General features: G+C 44.1%; 1 protein-coding gene across 1 annotated transcript in view; it reads right to left on the bottom strand.

Moving 5' to 3' along the window:
* FOXO3 (forkhead box O3) overlaps positions 1-19,483 on the bottom strand; it is a 137,601-nt gene that overhangs the window by 25,035 nt on the left and 93,083 nt on the right. Inside the window, exon 2 of the mRNA XM_090037657.1 lies at positions 1,843-3,281. Within this exon, the coding sequence (XP_089893783.1) occupies positions 1,878-3,281 (1,404 nt within the window). The 3' untranslated portion in view covers positions 1,843-1,877. The remainder of the gene's footprint in view (positions 1-1,842; positions 3,282-19,483) is intronic.

Genomic DNA, 19,483 nt, shown 5'->3' with positions numbered 1-19,483 from the left:
TAGTCGGGGAACTTCTGGTGGGTCTAGACGTGTTCAAGTCAGCAGGTCCTGATGATCTCCACCCCAGAGTGCTGAGGGAATTAGCAGAGGTCATTGTGAGATGCCTGATATGGCTTCATGAGGACTGGAAAAGGGCCAATGTGGCCCCCATTTTCAAAAAAGGGAGGAAGGGGGATCCAGGAAACTAGTGTTAGTCTTACCTTGGTCCTCAGGAAGCTCTTTGAGAAAATTATCCAGGAGCACTTCTGTGAGGGACCAGCAGGGGAGATCATGCTTAGGGGCAATCAACATGGGTTCATTCGAGGCAGGTCCTGTCAGACCAATGTAGTGGCCTTCTATGACCAGGTCACAAAATCCTTGGACGCAGGTGTCGCAGTGGACATAGTCTTTCTGGACTTTAGGAGGCCTTCAACACCATCTCTCACCCCATTCTCATTAAGAAATTACGCAACTGTAGTGTCAATGCCTACAGTCAGATGGGTCACAAATTGGCTGGAGGGCCACACCCATAGAGTGGTAGCGGACAGGTCTTTTTCGACCTGGAGGGATGTGGGCAGTGGGATCCCCAAGGCTCGGTCCTCAGGCCCACACTGTTCAACATCTTCATCAACAACTTGGACAAGGGGGTGAAAAGCACCTTGTTTAAATTCGCGGACGACACTAAGATGGGAGAAGTGCGCACAGTGGAGGAGAAGGACAGGCTGCAACTAGACCTAGACAGGTTACTGGGGTGGGCGGATAACAACAGGATAGGATTCAATACTGACAAGTGCAAGTGCAAGTGCAGGCTGTTCCCCCAAGCACTACCAGAGTAATGAGGAACAATGGCCATAAGTTGACTGAGAGTAGATTCATGCTAGATATTAGGAGGCACTACTTCACAGTCAGGGTGGTTAGGATCTGGAACAAACTTCCAAGGGAAGTGGTGCTTGCTCCTACCCTGGGGGTCTTCAAAAGGAGGCTAGATAATCACCTAGTTGGGGTCATTTGACCCCAGCTTTCTTTCCTGCCCATGGCAGGGGGTTGGACTTGATGATCTACTCAGGTCCCTTCTGACCCCACCTACTATGAAACTACTATGAAACTATGGATACCTATCCTCTTCTTATAATAAATTAAAAAGGGAAATAGGGCAATTTGGGAGAACACATGCCATGATCCAGTGAATATGGGTGTATCAGAAGCTGGATGGATGGGCCACGGTGAAAACCCAAACAACATGGGGGAGTAAGAAGGATCACAGATGCCAGAGCAAGATTTACAAATACAGATCTCACCCTCCTTATAAAAAGGTAATGCTGAGAAATCCACAAAACTAGAAAGGTCAAAAAGTCGTGAAGAGGGTAATATCTAAAAATAAATTGTGTGACAGGCCAAGCCTGCTGGTGTTCTGTGGAGAACTCCTAATGACATTAAAAGAAAACATGTGCAGGAAAGACTACAGGATTGGACTGTAACGATAGAGGTCATGGAATCTGAGCACAGGTACCTAAGTGCAGTCTTAAGTGTGATGCTATTCTGCCTTGAGTTCCTCAAAAACACTGAATATATAAGGTGGGTGAGTCTTCCCCCTTGCAACTTTTTTTGTGACTAAATCTTAATGGTATGATTACTCATTATAAAAGTAGATTCATTAATGGATTTTCAGGACTTGAACAGGGTGGAATAGAGTTTCATTTAGGCAACTAAGTCCTCTTAGATACCTGATAGGTGGAATAGAAATTGGCTCCAAGTTCACCGCAGAGCATATTAACACTATTAATGCATATGAACTATCAACTTCTCAGCGTGACTGCCAATAAAAAGTAAGAGATTAGTATTTTACTTCTACAAGGTACTGACCTGCTTTGCCCATTTCCTCTGTTCCCAGCAGTCCTTCAGCCAGGCACCCAACTCTGTGATGAAGCCTGTTTAGCACCAGTGAAGTTCCCCACATTTAGAGTGACAACGTTCTGAGCTGAGATGAGGGAATCAAAATTAAAATCCAACCCGTCTGCATCCATGAGCTCACTGCGGATAATGGAGTCCATGTCACATTCCAAGCTCCCATTGAAAATATCCAGGTCCAAATCACTTGGGAATTTATCATGTCCCATGACTGGAAGGTTCACACCAGCAGAATACAAAGAAGAGCCTGAGAGTGAATCAGAAAGTGTTTGCATAGACTGATTGACAGGTGACTGCTGCTGGTGTTTGGCTGACCCCAAGCTGTTCGTGTCATTTAAGCCCATGTTACTGACTGAATTCGACAAGGCACGACTGCCACTAAGAGGAGAATTCGGAGATGGATGCTGGTGGTGGAGCAGGTTCTGATTGACCAAACTTCCCTGGCTGGACTGAGCAGCAAATGACATCATTGGGTCATTACGAAGCATTATATTCCTGCGTGAGTTTTGGGCAGACACAGCAGTGCTGGCTTGTGACATGAGCGGATCTGACTGTGTCATCATGACATCACTGTGACTAGGTGAATCAGATGCCAGCAGGTCCTGAAGTGTCTGGTTGTTGTAATGAGAAATGGAGGAAAAGGTAGCTTGCTTGTTCTCTTGTATAGTTTGCATGGGAGACTGGCGGAGGGAATTCAGAGAGGATGGTCCAAACACAGCATTGTTGAAACTACTGGATGGAGAACCAAGACCCGAACCTTTGGAGCCATATGGAAAACTGGAGCTTCTTTGCATCAGCCCCCCAGAAGGTGACTGCTGGGAAGAGGGGAGCGTTATATTGTCCAGAAGATCATCCATGAGATTATCCGTCAGTCCATCGTTTAAATTCATTGTGCCTGCCATATCCGTTAGCCGAGGCAACTCAACAGTACACGGCTTATTTACTGATGGGGACAAGCTCGATGGACTACTGTACAGCATTGGGGAAAGTGGAGCATCATCATCCTGAACATCATCCAGTTCAGTACTTGCCAATATGGGTGACAAGCGGCCACTTATTGTACTAGCATTTGAATTTGTACGAGATCGGAAATCTGTCCAGGCATCCAACTCATCGCTGCTACGGGATGTTGGGCTCCCTGGCCACTTGGAAAGCTGAGAAGGGCTGTCATCACTCACTTCTTGTGCGGCTTGTTGAGTTGCCTTCTTCTTAGCGGCTCGTCCCCTGCTCTTAGTGTACTTGTTGCTATTGTCCATAGAAACAGCACGTCTCCTTGGGGCCTTCCCTCCTTTCCCACCATCTGGGTTGATCATCCACCAAGAGCTTTTCCCGGTTCCTTCATTCTGCACCCTGATGAATCGACTATGAAGTGATAGGTTATGCCGGATTGAGTTCTGTACAAAAAGAATGAAACAAGCGATCAAGACAGGCACCACGCCCTCTGCTAGTCTACTCTCCACCATGCAAAAAAACAGTAAATGAAGCCCGAGGAACAGATAAAAACCCTGAGCCATTCTAATGCTTTAAACTGGTCAGGCAGGGGATGCAAACTGCCCAGATTTTAGCTCTCAAATGTGGTAGTAAGCTCCCCTTAAATCATTCAACTGCAAGAAGAAAAATAAAAACACAGAACCCCACGTCCCAGCCATTGATGGCTGATGGACTGGCACTTTTTCTTCCTGTTGACCAAATAAAACACCCTGGAGGCCAGTAGTATAACGACGGGTGGATAAGTAGGGCACAAGTCCCAGGTACTGCCAATGAAGAAAGGGACACCAGAATGGAGCTGTGGAATGACCTTCCCTCCCATATCCTATTTCTCCATATGTGCACACACATACTCTGCACCTTCCCTGCTCTCTCTCTGGCTCCAGAAGCAAGGAAGGCAGAAAAGTAGCTGCAGCGTGTAGTGGAGGATTGGATGGAGACTCACTGCTATACAGGAGGAGATGTCTGCTTTTTGCCACTGACAACTGGTGTTTTTTTGGTGGCTCACTATGCCTACTGGCAGCAAAAAAGGGGGCTGACATGTCCCTCATCACAGCAGCAACCCTCCAGTTGTTCCTCCATTCGATGCCACTTCTCTGCCTTCCCTGCTGCAGAGGGGGAAGAATGTATGTGTGGTGGGGGTATTGGCCAGTTACTGCTCACTTAATCCATGTGTGGCAGAAGCCTAACTACTGTCCTGACTCCCTTGAAATAAGGACTGCAACCACTTAGCTAAAACAGGTCAAAAGGCTGGGCCTTTCACTGCAGCATGTGAGAGCGTCTGTATTCTTCACTGCAATGCAACATTATATATGCTTTATAAGACTCCTGTGCAGATGGCAATTGCTACCCCTGGTCCTCCCACAGAAGCTGCACCGTGGAGGTGGAGTATACCATTTCATTCTGTTGGTGGCATCTGAATTATGTCAGCACTGTACCTGCTCTGTTGCTTTGACACCCACAACATCTCCCCGATCTCCTTAAATTGTTGGGTATTCATCCACTATAAAATCATTAGAACAGCAGGACTGTCCCCTTAAAAAGTCAAGTAAAGTCAAAATCTAGTCAGATGCCAAAGGTAACTGTCCACGGGGAATAAAAAACAGAACTCTGACTATGCGCCAATGGACAAGGTGCACATGTTCTCAAAAAACTGTGTGAACTCATGCTATGGTGATCAATGGTAGTACAAAAAAAATCTAAGATGAACAGAAAACAACCAGTCCCTGGTAACATTTGTAAAACTGCTCTAAATTCACATGGGTGTAAATAAGACTGAGATCTGGGACTACAGCTTAAAAAAAAAGGACTAGGAAGAAGCATTTGTCTGCAAAAGGTTTTCTAGGCTTCTTGTTTCTATCTGTAAGCTAAAGAATTTTGGAGCTATGCCATATTATCTTGGCAATACAGTTGTACTAATGCTGTATGTTAAATAGGAACAAGTTTAAAAAGTCACAGAAGTTTTTTTTCCCTAAAATATTAGCAACTGTCAGCTTTATCTATGTGGAAGATACAAATACATGTGTTCCACCAGCATGTTTTAAAAACAGAAAGTCAACAGGATTTCAGTGTAATCAAACAAGCCCAATGAGTGTTTTCCATTTACTAAGTGCTTAAGGGATTCCAGTTTCAAATGGACAAGGAACGCTTGCAACCAACAATTATTCATAAACATCTTGGCATTCATGCCTTTAGCATAGAAGGATGTTTGACGTAAATGAACTGAAGACATGTTGGGTGTGTGAAGAAATACAGCCCAGCTGATTTTTTTTCTCTGTTCCTTTAAGCATAAATCTTCCCCCCCCCCCCCCCCCCCCCCCCCAAGTGCTGTGGTTTTGGTCAGGTTCAGTTATGAACAACACCCCTAACTTCTTTGCACACATGAGCCCCAGACACATTCTTGACTGTCTTCTAATGAAAAGAAAAAATCAAATTCAATTACATCTCGGAACAGTCTTGAAATAAAAAACAAACCCTGCACAATATGGCAAACAAGACTTTACAATTATACTACACTGAAATTTGTCTCAGTGTCTCTGTTATTAACTCAAATACTGTCAAAGAACAATACAAAAAAAAAAAAAAAGATAATTTGGTTTGATTCTCAGTGCAACAGTTCCTCAGGCTAGTTAGGAATGAATTTTTATTATTAAATTAATGAGGTTCTAGTCACATTTTGAGTCTGGCAAGAATCTGTTTTAACAGGTATTAACCACATCCCATAAACCCTGGGGTCACCCTCACAGACCTTTTAAATAAGTTATTGAGTTTTTTTAAAGGAGACCAAAATGTCCTACTGAGGTTCTGATCCTGAACTGGATATAGGGGGGTGAGTTCTTGTGCTCATGCCATGTTGACCTCAGTGATGCTTTGCACAGGAGAGCATTTATGACATGGGTCCATTTGCTTGACTAAGTCTAGCTGTACACAGTAAAAGAAAGAGCTATGCATCATTACAAGCCACTGCAACAAGAACACAACTAAGACTAGGCACACAATCTATACATGCAAAGCTAGCAAATATTTATGCAAAAGAAAACAGTCTTTTTACAGAAACCAACAAAGAAAAACTGGCATTGATAAAAGAATGGCAGACTCTATACCTTCAAACACAAAAATAAATTGCCCAAAATGGCAACAGCCAATGATTTTCAATACAAAAGCAACCGGTCATCTGCTGGCAGAAAGACTTATTTCTGCCAGCTGTAACCTTATCATAGATATTTTCCCCTAAAAATCCAAAGTGCTCAGTGCCTCAACTTATGCTGACTACACATGCTACAGGCCTAGCATCTTCCAGGACAAGGTGCTCTGTGCATGGAAGTGAGTGGTAATCTTCCAATCAGAATCGTGTATTACATGTAATGAAAGGATGTAACAATCATTTTTAATACAAATGGGTGCTTATAGAAAAGTTTGTGTCCATCTTCTGTTACACAAAATGCCCTTTGCCCACCACCTAAAGCCTTTCTTCACCGATTTCTGTAAAAAAGATTGTTTTCTTTTAGCATATTTACTGGCCACCAGAGTTCTTTCGCCCCAATTCACACTCTCCCATCAAGTATTTCCTTAAAATACAATGCTTTTGTATAGCCTTCCCATATTAACTTCCCCAATAATGTTTTTTTGCTTCCCTGTGCTGGAAGCACTGTTACATCTATTGTATCTGTCCAAGTCAACTAAAGCCCTATCTTGCCACTGACATACAACAGGACTGACTATTCACACAGTAGGCTGCTGGGACTAGGATATCAGATTGTAAACTAAGCAGAAGCAACCCCATTTGAGACATGGTTTATGCAGTTATGTAACTAGATTAAAAATGTAAAAAAGTCTGGAAAATTTTCACCCACCAGGATCTGCATTAAAGATGCATACTACTACTGTGACAAACCACAAAGGAAAAACAAAAACTCAAGAAAACACAAAAATACAACAGGAAACTGCTCACATTTGAATTAGTGGGAGTTTTGCCTTTGACTTCACTAGGGGTAGAATTAGGCCATTAAGACATGTAACAAATTTGTCCAGGCCTAAATACAAGGAGGAGCTTTAAAGCTATGACAATGGTGCTTTTGTAACTTGGTATTGGGGAACACGTGCAATGTGACTTGTGGTAGCATAAGGGTAAAGAATCCTGGAAAAGACCTATCACAGACCACTCCTGGCAAGAGAAGTCTGATGGAGGTAGACCACAGGAAGAAATGCTTGGGGCCTGACATTTGTCTTGTGGGAGTTAGAGGAGCAGGGGTTAGGATGCCAATCACTTTCTTCTGGATCCTTCACCATATACTTGCTTGCTTTCCTTGCACATTTGTACCTTCAACTTCCTTATACAGTCTCATGTGTGTGTGAAAAGGACCCAACACTTGTGTGCCAGACAACAGTCCATTAACATACATCTGTTTACTGGTAAATAATCAGAGAACAGATCATCTTCACTGATAGGGGCAATACTTTTTATAGACTCCAGAGCAGTGAACTTCATGTCCAGTAGGCAAGGATTTACCCACTGCATGGAATTTAGGTAGTTGCCCTTGAGAGAATCAGCCAAATCGTGCTCAAGAGAACAAATGTGTCTATCGTATCCTGATACCCATTTCTTTCAACGTTCGGACAGGATTACAAACTGGTCAGTTGACACAGCAAAGCATTTTGTCACCACTAAGACCTTATGGACTAGATTTAACATAGATGCTTTATTTCTCTTTTTCATAAAAGCTCACAATTAAAAAGTACTTGAATGTTCCATCAGGGTCAAGCAACGCTGGCAGACCCCTAAGTCTTTAAAAATGCAAGAATATCCCAGCCCCTCCTACCCTGGGTTTGTTTCAGATTCTTCCAAACTGTGTTTACCTTGCGAAGCCCATCCATTAACTCAGACACCAGCTGCAAGTGCTTCCCCTGGAATACAGAGACTTTTTTGTCTGGAAGCAACATGTGGTATCAATTTATCACTCTCAACAACGCAACAAGGAATCCACTCACTTTAAAAATAAAAAGCGAGTTGTGTAACTTAACTCTTAAATGCCTCTGCTTAAAAAAAAAAAAAAAAAAGCCTAGAGATTAGCAAGATGAGGTGCAGCTGGTGAACGCTGAGTCCAAGTTACATGCTGGTCTGTAGTCAGTCTAGTATTTTATGGCAGTTAATTCATTATTTCAGCTACAGATTGCTAAATTGTAAAATCCCATCTACGAATCTAAAGCAGTAGTTAATTTTAAGAATAGATGCACTTGGTAGTGAGACAAAAAGCAACACTATCTAACGAGCCCATAAATGCTAGTTTTTGGAAGGTTAATAATCTGCTGTATACATTATTGAAATATTTTAAAGCTGGAGCTTTACTGTACAAATTTGGGTGATGGGAATTTAGCAGGAATATCTGCAGAAAGGCATATATTCTTATATATCTAATAGCTTAGCATAAAAGCGGAGCATAAGATCTAATAAGAGCCTAAGATCTAATAGCTTAGCAAAGAAATGGTGAAAGCAATTTCAGTTTGCCGGCTCTGTGCTGGCATGTGGCTATAGAATGCCAGCCTTATTTCTGAACACCATTAGTTGGTAGAATACCATCCTCTAACCTAACTCCCCCTTCTCTTAATTTTCTCAAACAAAACCATCTGGGATGAGTATTTCTGTTCTTGGCCCCAGCCTGACATTGATTTTTTTTTTTAAACTTAGGAGCAAAATCCACCTAGTCATCTTTGAAATATGTGAAAATTCAAACACCCACTGTGCATATATCCTGATCAGAACTGGTGGCTCATACAATGGAGCACACACACAGAAGTCCCAGATGTTTGTTTCCCTCAGTGAGATTGGAGAAGAGGGTGGGGAGAAACCAACCAGTTCAAGTGGGAAAAGAATGCTTTTAAAATAATGCTTTTTGCCAATGTTACCAATTTTGCTCAAGTGTATTAGAACATCTTGTTTTCTTTTGGTGGGTATTTTTGAAGGACGTAGAATCTCTTGATGAATTGCCCATTTGTTAGCTTTCCAGGTCTGCAGTGTTGCTCTGAATAAAGTAATTTAAATATCCACAGAACTTTCCCATCCTTCCTGTCACTTTTTTTCTTTTCAGAAAAGCAGGGAAATGCTATGTAGTAATTGGTGTTAATACATTATAGAAGCAGAGAATCCAAGTACTCAGACAGAAGTTTAAGAAGTCATGCTTTCTCTCGCAACCTTAACTCAACTGTATTGCACACAAGTGGTATTTTTATTTCCTGTTTCTTGTTAAGTATGATGTATTTTTGTTTGTACTGATGTTCACTTAAGTCAGGGATCACCAAAATACAGCCTGCTGGTTAGATCCAGCCCACAAAGCCCATGGGTCTTCCCAAGGTTCTGGAAATATGGCGGCATGGAGAACAGTGGCAGTATTAAAGGGGGACCTCACAAGCTGGAGTCAGAGCACAGAGCTGTCATCTGGCCGGTGGTACTGTTTATGGGGCAGACTATTTGATGGTGGGAGGTGTGGTGGCTGTGTGCCTCAAGGAACTACAGCATTTACTGCTGCCACTGCCAAATTTCAGCCCCACGGGCCAGATGACACGGCTCCATCGTCCAGATCCGGCTCACAGACCAGCTCCTAGGGCTAGGTGAATTTGGTAACACCAACCTAAATGGTTAAATTTAAAAAGATCACCATGAACCCCTGGGTCTGCATGAAATACACACGCTTGCTTATACACAATGAAATGGTTTTGATATGGATTCATTTGCTAGGGTCAATCTTTGATATTATCTGTAAATTTATTAAGGCAACTTCTATGTGAATCACAACAAAAAAACAACAACTCAGAGCTGGCAGGGACAGAACACAGCTGGCACAAAAGTGAGCAGAGGCTCATTATGTAGGGTGACCATACATCCCAGTTTTAACTGGGAGGGTCCTGGATATTGTAGGCCATCCCGGTGGCCCAGCTGGTTGGTGAAAATGAAAACAAAAGTCCTAAATTGGCACCACCCCACCTGCATTGCCCAGCCTGGCTCCTCCTAAGCAGCAGCTGGAGGCAAGGAGTGAGCTGGGCACTGCTTCTCCTGCCTGGGGCATGGATCTGCCAGGGGGTGGGTGGTAAAGGGTCAGGGTCCCAGATTTCCATAAAAGTATTACGGTCACTCTATCATTATACATAGCTAACAACTTTCTAAAAAGAGAAAAAGTGCAGTGACACATATACATTTCTGCCAGTCCCAGGCACTTGGGTGACCCAACTACTGGTATATAAGCCAGCAGGAAAAAAAAAAAAAAAAAGCACAAAAAACCCACAGGAAGGGAAAAAGCTGACCAAACTCTGAAAGATTTATTTTGTGGAACTCTCTTATTATTCACGCCTCAAAGGCGAAGTGATTCTGACCTTAGTTTTAGCAGAGGAGCCAGAAGAATTCTTTTATTGCAATTAGTCTTCTCCCCTAAATGCAATTTTTCCCACTTCTTAGGTAAAATAGAAAGCACTGAGGAATATTAAGGCTGAATGGAGCAATATTAACTGAAGATTTACACACTGAAATCCGTTAGTCTCAGAAAAATATTAAATGCAGACCTTGTCTGTCCCACACTGTGGATCTCCAACTATACCACTTGCAATAGAGGTGTTTGATAGGGCAGAGGAAACAAATCCATGCATATTAAAGAAATTTCTAGGCAGTTGTTCTGTCCCACTTAATTTTTTTTAATAACCTCTTACTGTTTGGAAGTGCATGTACAGTGGAAAAGCCACTTGGTAACTCACTCAAAACACGGCTTTATGAAACGCCATATATGTATATATGACATTTCATAAAGCTGTGTTTTGACTGAGTTACCAAGTGCCTTTTCCACTGTACATGCACTTTCAAACAGTACGTTATTTTAAAAAATTAAGTGGGATTGTTAAATATATATAACAATTGCTGCTTGCCTTTTTTAAAAAAGATGAATGTTTTAAACTATTACACTAATGAAAAAACAAACCTTGTCGAAAATATATACTGTCTGGGAATTGGCTGAACATATCACACTTCCAGTTAGCAGCAAAAATTTCCAGTTATTTCACAAACAGTCATCCACTGACCACAGGACTCTAATAACTAACATTTGTTTTGCTTCTGGGAGAGCATGCTGGTCGCAGTTTACTTTTTTCCACTGGGTGTGAGGGCGGGTGGAAGGATTGAAATGAATGTTGATCATCAAAATAATGTAATTTTAGAGACAGACTAGAAAGAAGTTGGGAAGGAGGGAGAGGGGAAAGCAGAACCAACCTCTCACCCTGAAAAAACAGACGGAGTGTGTGGAAAAGTGAAATGAACTTCATAAAGACAGCACTGGCTGCATGGCGTTTGTTTATTTTTTCAAAGTGAGAAGCTGTCTCGGTAGCCTGTTTCCCAGCTGTTTTTGTTCTTGGAGGACTACAGAGAACATTCCATTCCCCACAGCCAAACCTGGGCTTCCGGCACACATTGGACATTGGAAGCAACTCTCGGCGGGTTTTTTTCTTCTTTTGGCAGAGCACTTCCATCAAATCCTGTTAATACTGTAAGACTGTGTGTGGGGTGTGTAAACACATACCCCCACCCCCGCATACACACACTTTAGTACGTAAAAGAATAAAAATAAAGAATCTGTTTCCAATGCACGTTCTTATATTTCTATTCTGGATTTTTCCTTCCATGTTAACCAGACATTAGCAATTCAGAAACAGCCAGAAAAATCAGGAGCCACCAAGGGTGGCTCCTCAATGACATGAGTCTTATCCATCCCCTTCCGTAAGCTCTCTGTCATGATTTGAATACTCCAAGAACACAATATTAACTTAAAACAATGACTCTAAAAATTTGCTTTAAGGATTGATCTTACAAAGCACAACTATGCACTTTTTAAAGGGTATTAGAGGCATTTGCTAAGACAATGAAAGTCACATTACTATTTTTTAGAAATGGAATTAAACCTAAGGACCTACACTGAAACAAACTGAAAATGAAACATAACACTACAACAAGGCCAAGAACCTCTGAGACCAGGGGCAGGCAATTATTTCAGCTGGAGGGCCGCTTACCCAGTTTTGGCAAGCTGTCAAGGGCTGCATGGGTAGCCCTACCCCTTGACAGGTGCCCCACCCCATGGTCGCCATCTTGGGACCGGAAGTCCCACCCCCTAACCCCTGACATATGCCACCAGAAGTCCCTTCCCTTGCCCCCAGAAGTGCTACTTTCAGCAAGGGATTTTGTCATCTTGGAACCAGAAAAATAACAAATTATATTCTAAAAATCAAACATCTACTACAACATTCATTAATTTGATTTCAAAAAAGATTTTGCCCTTATTTACATACGTTTGCTTAGTGTACAGAGGTGATTGTATAATAGCTTAAAGTGAAGTCTTACTCTTGTATATTGTAGAGGGAGTATGGGGAGTATGGGTGGGTGGGGATAGGTTTGTGGAGGGCTGTGGGTGTGTGGGTATGTGGGGTGGGGGAGCATGTAGGGGTGTGTGTGGATATGTGGGGTGTGGGTTGGTGTGGGGGGCTGTGAATGTGTGGGGAGCAGGATGGCTGAGAGAGTTGTAGCATGTGTGGAGGGAGAGGGTGGCTGTGGTGTGTGAGGGGATGTAGGGTGTGTATGGGAGGTGTGGGTGCCCACAGCCCCTGCCACCAGCGACAGCAGCAGGTTATGAGGCCTTGGGGCATAAAGAGCCTGTGGCAGGCGGAGCCCCTGCCAGCGGTCCTGTCAGCCTGGGCTCAGCTCTCCTGCCATCTCTAGCCCCAGGGCACTAGTTGTGAGGGGTGTTAAACTGCTGGCCAGGATGCTGTGCGCTTTCCTTCCTCCTCTGCTGTTTCTCAGCCCTTAGCAAGACAATTCTCTTCGAAGTGGGTTGTAGCTTGATATATGGTGCAGTGCTGTTGAGACCTGTTACCAGCCAGTGCTTCCTACCTTGTAAGGTTGTAGCATTTCCACTGGCCTCTGCAGGTTGTTGTACCATGACTAAGTTGAGAGAAGAGGACTTGCTTCAAGAGATGAGTGTCAGCCATGTGTGCACACAGTGGCCAGCCCAGCAGAATTGAAGTTGCGTGATCTTTGCCTCAATGCTGGTTATGTTAGCTGCAGAGAGAATGCTGGCATTAGTGCAGTGGCCTTCCCATCTAATGTGAAGGATCTTCCTGAGGCAATGCTGATGGAACCATTCCAGGCACTTAAGATGGCTTCAATGTGTCACATACATCTCACACTCATAGAGAAGCATGGGGATAACTGCTGCATTGTAGACCAGGATCTTAGTTTCCATCTGCAGATACTGGTCAGCAAAGACACAGCAAAGCAGCTTTCCAAAGAATATGCTGGCACAGCAAATCCTGTGTTTGGTTTCTACATCAATACTGACTTGACTGGGAGAGGTGACTGCTTGGTATGGGAAATGCTTGACGTTTTCCAGGGATTCTCCACCAAATGGTAATGGGGGGGGGGGGCGTAGCTTGTGCTGGGGCAAGCTGATGGAGCACCTTTGTCTTCCCAATGTTAAGGGAGAGTCCCAAGCTGTGACAGGCAACTGAGAAAAGGTCAAGGGTAGACTACAGGATGGGTTCAGTGTGCCCAAGGATAACAGTTGTCAGCGTACTGAAGGTTGGGGATGCCAGCCTTGGTAACTTTTGTTTTGCTGTGAATACAGCACAGGTTGAAAAGCTGACTGTCCATTCAATACTTAACCCAAATTCTGGGAGGAAGGCGGTCATGGATTAGAATCAAAAACACAGCAAGACAGACAGAGAAAAGGGCTGGGGTGATGACGCAGCTCTGCTTGACACCAGTATGGATGGTGAATGGGTCTGTCTCTGATCCATTGCAAAGGACTGTGGCAGTCATCCTGTCATGGAGTAGCCCGAGGATACTGATGAACTTCAGTGGACAACTAAACCAGCACCTTCCATAAGGCTTCATAATTGATGGAGTCAAAGGCCTTGGTTAGGTCAATGAATGTCATAAACAGCTCCTTGTGTTGCTCTCTACACTTCTCCTGGATCTGTCGTGCAACAAAAATAATGTGGCACCCTGTGATGGCCTAAAGCAGTGGTCTCCAACCTCTTTGAAAAGGAGACCACCTTTGCCATTTAATCTACTGTGCATTACTGCTCCCCCACCCTCTCTACCAAGCAGGTAAATCTGTGGGGAGGAAGGGGGGGCAGATCAAATTTTGTGGGGGGCATGCCTCCCCAGCAGGTAAGTCTCACCCAGTCGGGGCCCCACTCAACTTAACCCTGCTTCTGCAGTACTATCCCTCACCACGGGGGCCTTGATCTAGCCCCTGCCCCTTCCCTCTCCCATGGACTGACCTGCTGGGCTGGGGTGCATGCATGCACGCAGGCACATGCATGCACGCAGGCACTCAGCTCCCCACCCCAGCCTCAGATTGACTCCAAGGGGCTCCGAGATCTACCAGTGGATTGAGATCCACTGGTTGGTGACCACTGGTCTAAAGCCAGACTGGGATTCTGGAAAGACATCTTTGGCAAGGAGGAGGAGGCGATTCAAAAGGATGCGAGTAAGAATCTTCCTGGCAACGGAGAGGAGGGCAATGCCTCGGTAGGTCTCACACACTGACTTGTCCCCTTTCTTGAAGATGGTAACAATGTTGACATTCTTTAAGCCACGTGGAATTTCCTTGTTAACCCATATTTTGATGAGAAGTTGGTGAAATTTTTGTGCTAATGCTGTTCTACCAGCTTTGAAGATGTCTGCAGGGATGCCATCAGGGCCTGGCATTTTATTGTTCTTGGTCTGAGTGATGGCATGCCAGACTTCCTTAAAGGATGGGGGATCAGCAGGAGGTTCTATTACTGGGCACTGAGGGACAGACTCAATGGTAGCAGCTGAGATCTCAGATTCACAGCTGAGTACAGTCTTAAAATGCTCCTTCCAGTGTTGCTTGATGGATACATTGTCTATGAGAAAGGTGGAGCCATCCGGGGATTTCAAAGGGGCTGGGCCATTGGAACATGGTCCATGGATAGCTTTTATTGCTTGAAAGAAGTTTCTTATGTCATGTTGGCCAGTGAAACTCTGAATCTCCATGGTTATCACTTGCCACCACTTGTTCTTGATGTTCTGTAGCCTTGTCTGAACTACAGGTTTAAGCCAGTGTTAAGCCTCTTGTTTTTGCCATTTGTAAGGTTCATTTTACCAGCTGCAGAGCACAGTTGTCTTCTGATGGGTAAGTGCTAGGATTTCCTCACTGTTCTCATTAAACAAATCTTGGTGAAGGTAAGTGGAATATCCAACCGATTCAATGCATGTCTCCTGAATAACATTCTTAAGTTCCTCCCAATGTGCCTGGATGTCCCTGATGTAGTCAGGTAGGTCAGAGACCCTTTCAGAAAGGCATGGCTGAAGAACTTTGCATCTAGCTTGGCCTTGGAGTGCCTTGATGGGAATCTCTTAGGCATTCCTTTCAGCTATTTACAGTGTTGTTGTGCAAGCTGCATGTCCATGATTGAGCCGACTAAACTGTGATTTGTCCAGCAGTCATCTGCACCTCTCAGGATTTTGGTGATATGGACAACGGTATGATCATGGGTTCCGACAATAACATAGTCAAGAAGGTGCCAGTGATTGGAGCTTGGATGTTTTCAGGTGGTCTTATATCTGTCACTGGCTGAAGATGGTATTCGTGATAAGCACATCATGCTCTGCACATTTGCCAAGGAGGAAGACACTAATGGAGTTGACTTTCCCCACCTCCTCTTTCCCAGTGCTGCCACTCCAAAGTTCAGAGTGTCGCCCAATTCTTGCACTGAAGTCACCCATAAGGCTGAGCTTGTCTTCCTTGGCAGTGGCAGTCAGGACTGTGTCAAGAGCACAGTAGAACTGTTCTTTGTTAACTTCTTCATTGTCAAGTGTGGGGACATACTCACTAATGACGATAGCATACTAGTTCTTACTGACCTTGAGGTGGAGAGTCATAAGGTGTTCGTTAATGCCTACAAGAAGTTGTGAAAGCTGGCAGACAGTCTTATTCTTGATGACAAAAGCCAAACCTGTGAATGCACCTCTCTTCAGGTGACTTTCCTTTCCAAAAAAAATATATAGCCACCTCCTCCTCCTTTCAGCTGGCCTTCTTCTGCCCAGCAGGTCTCACTTAGGGCAGCAATACTGATTTCACATCTTGCAAGTTCTCTAGCTACTATGGCGATTTTTCTTTCAAGACGCTCACTGTTTGAGGAGCCCATAAGAGTGCAGGGATTCCATGAGGCGAACTTCAGTACTTTATTTTGTTAGTTTTGGCTGTGAGTAGAGTGATCCCACTGGATGTGGTAATTCAGCCAGGGGGGTTGATTAAACAGCCTGTATTTGGGGCACTGTTTCTAACCCCCTCCACATTCAGGGTAAGCAAAGGGGATCCTAAAGAGGACTGCACAGTCACAGCTGCAGCTGCCGAATTGTACTTCTGTCTCGGTAAGCGCAAAACAACCATTGCACAACTGCCACTACATGCAGATTTGTGACTAGGGGCTCCCAGAAATCACTGTTCCTATCCCCACTGCCACTCGTCCATCACTACAGGACTTGTTTTATGGGAGATATGACAACAACCCTTGGCAGAAGCCCGTTCATAACATCTTTTAACGTGGGGAACACAAGTTTGACAGAAGGGAGCCCTGAACCTAGTGGCAAGGACGTCCAAGACAACTGGGGACCTCCATCCCACTGCAGCCTTCATCTGCCTTCATAGCCACAGAGAACCAGTAGGTCCTCAAGTACACCTGTTCTGCTGTTGGGGTCTTCAGGAGTTTGGATCATGTTTAGTCTGGGACCTCACCTCAGATCCGTTTGCTGGGGAGACCCTACCAGGAGTACAAGACTCCAGACAACGTAACTCTGAGGGTTATTGGAACACACAAGCCTCTCCCTCACACCAAAGTTATGGTCCAAGGAAAGGGAACACATATGCACTGTGGTCCCACAACGCTTACTGCTACACACCCTCCATGTTTTTTGTTGTAGATGTACCAGACTGGACTCAAGGCAGAGCAAGAGGACCATTGACTAACAAAGTCCTCTACCTTCAGCTTCAAGGTTTGAGTGGATAAAGAAGTCACCAAAATCCTATAAAAAAATATCAGCACTGCTTAATGTAGAAGGAGAGAAGGAAATCTTCCAAAACACCTAGAGAGCAGGTGGGAAGAAACAAAGTTGCCTATTTCCTCTGAACAGACAAAATGTGGAGGAAAGATGATCGAGCAATGTTTTCCATACCACAATGGGCCTAAGTGTCTATGGCATGATAGTTCATAAAGCCAGAAGGGCCAATTACAATAATCAAGTCTAATCTGTGTAACAAAGGCCATAGGATATTAATTATTGTGTAAACTCGATCATGACATTAAAAACCCCCCCTCCAACAGCTGATCTCATAATATTTAGGTGCGCATTGGCACTGAATCTTGAACACACAGGAAATTCTACAGTATTGGAAAGTGTATGGAGAGACAAGCATTGACATATTTTTATTGTACGTTTCATAGTAGTTTGGGGTCAGAAGGGACCTGAACAGATCATCTAGTCTGACCCCCTGCCACTGGTAGGAGCACATACTGGGATCACATGACTCTAGACAGGTGTTTATCCAACCTCTTTTTTAATTTACCCAAGGTAGGAGCGAGGACCACTTTCCTAGGAAGTTGGTTCCAAATCCTAGCCACCCTAACAGTGAAATAGTGTCTCCTAATCTCTAACTTGAACCTATTCTCCAGCAGCTTCTGGTCACTGTTCCTCGTCACCCCAGGTGCTGCTGGAGGGAATAGGGCCCTTCCTATTTGCTGCTGATCTCCCCTAACGAGTTTGTAGGCAGCTGCCAAATCCCCCCTCAGCCTCCTCTTGCTGAGGCTGAACAGGTTCAAGTCCCTCAGCCTCTCCTCATAGGGCCTGCTCTGTTGCTCTCCAGCCAAGTGGGTGGCCCTCCTCTGAATCCTCTCAAGGCAAGCCACATCCTTCTTACAGTGCGGTGCCCAGAACTGGACGCAATACTCCAATTGTGGCCTGACCAATGTCGCGTAGAGGGGGAGGATCACCTCTGGACTGGCTTGAGATGCATCTTTGGATGCACAACAAGGTGCGTTTAGCTTTCTTGGCTGCAGTCTGCTCATGTTCATCTTGGAGTCAATAATGACTCCAAGATCCCTTTCCGCCTCTGTGCTCACAAGGGGGCAGCTCCCCAGCTTGTTTGTATGCTGTGGATTCCTTCCCATGTGCGGCACCTGAAATTGAATCCCATCTTGTTACCATCTGCCCACTTCTGTAGTCTGTCTAAATCTAATTGCAGCCTGTCTCTCCCTTCGAGCGTGCCCACTTCTCCCCACATCTTGGTGTCATCGGCAAACTTGGACAACGTGTTTTCCACCCCCTCGTCCAAGTCGCTGATGAAGATGTTGAACAGTGTAGGCCCCAGGACCGAGCCCTGGGGGACCCCACTATTCACATCCTGCCAGGTAGAGTACAACCTGTCCACCACCACTCTCTGGGTGCACCCCATCAGCCAACTTTTGACCCATCCAACTGTGTAGGCATCAATGCCACAGTCAATCAATTTATTAATGAGAATGGGGTGAGAGACAGTGTCAAAGGCCTTCTTAAAGTCCAGCAAGACTACGTCCACGATGACACCATCATCCAGGGATTTAGTTACCTGGTCATAAAAGGCCATCAGGTTGGTCTGGCAGGACCTGCCTTTGATGAACCATGTTGATTTCCCCTGGGCATGATCTCCCCTGCCGGCCCCTCACAGATGTGATCCTTGATAATTTTTTCAAGAATTCTCCCCCAAGACCAATGTGAGGCTTATGGACTTAACAGTTTCCTGGGTTCTCCTTTCTTATAAATAGGGACCACATTAGCTAGTTTCCAATCTCCGGGCACCTGGCCGATGGACCACATTATTCAATCACATGCACTATTCATTAGAATACTGAAATCTTCTGCATTTAACACATTTATTCCCTGCAATGCAGAACTTTTACTTGGCTGACACTGAATTTAGCTACAGTTTTCCACGCATAGAAAACCCAAAACCTGACAATATATTACCATAACAAAGTAAAATGTTTAGTTCTATTTACATCTTTAATTGAAATGAACAAAGAAATTTCCATTGGTAAATTTCCGCTGGCAAGTCCTCTCTATAACAAGGTTTTATACACTGCAATGCCTTGTGCATGGTGGGCTGAATTAAGGATGATAAGAGAAAATTTAAAGAAGTCTTTTTTCTTAAAATAGCCTTTTGGCTTTGCTTATACTTCCAACTTCATGATTTTAGTTACAATCTTTTTTAACTTTTACATTCAAGTTCAGAGAATGAGTGTGCTGAAAGATGCACTCAAAATCTGCTAACAATCCTAAAATCTACCCTCAGTTCCAGAAAATCTCAATGCTTTTACTAAAATGACAGTTAACTCACTGCAATGAATAGGAGGACTTTTCTACCCTCAGATCTTTCCATCTGCCTGTTGGCAAGGTCAGTGAGGCAATGCTACACAGGTTGTCACAGAAAAATGCTTTCTCCACAACTAAAAGAGACAAACATTAGTTTATTTTCAAAACAAAATAAAACCTTAATTTCTGAAAAAACTGTGGTCACTA

Source organism: Crocodylus siamensis, chromosome 1, assembly GCF_052110815.1.
Source record: "Crocodylus siamensis isolate JL-2025a chromosome 1, ASM5211081v1, whole genome shotgun sequence".
NCBI classification, from domain to species: Eukaryota; Metazoa; Chordata; order Crocodylia; family Crocodylidae; genus Crocodylus; species Crocodylus siamensis.
This window is presented reverse-complemented; position numbering and strand designations above follow the sequence as displayed.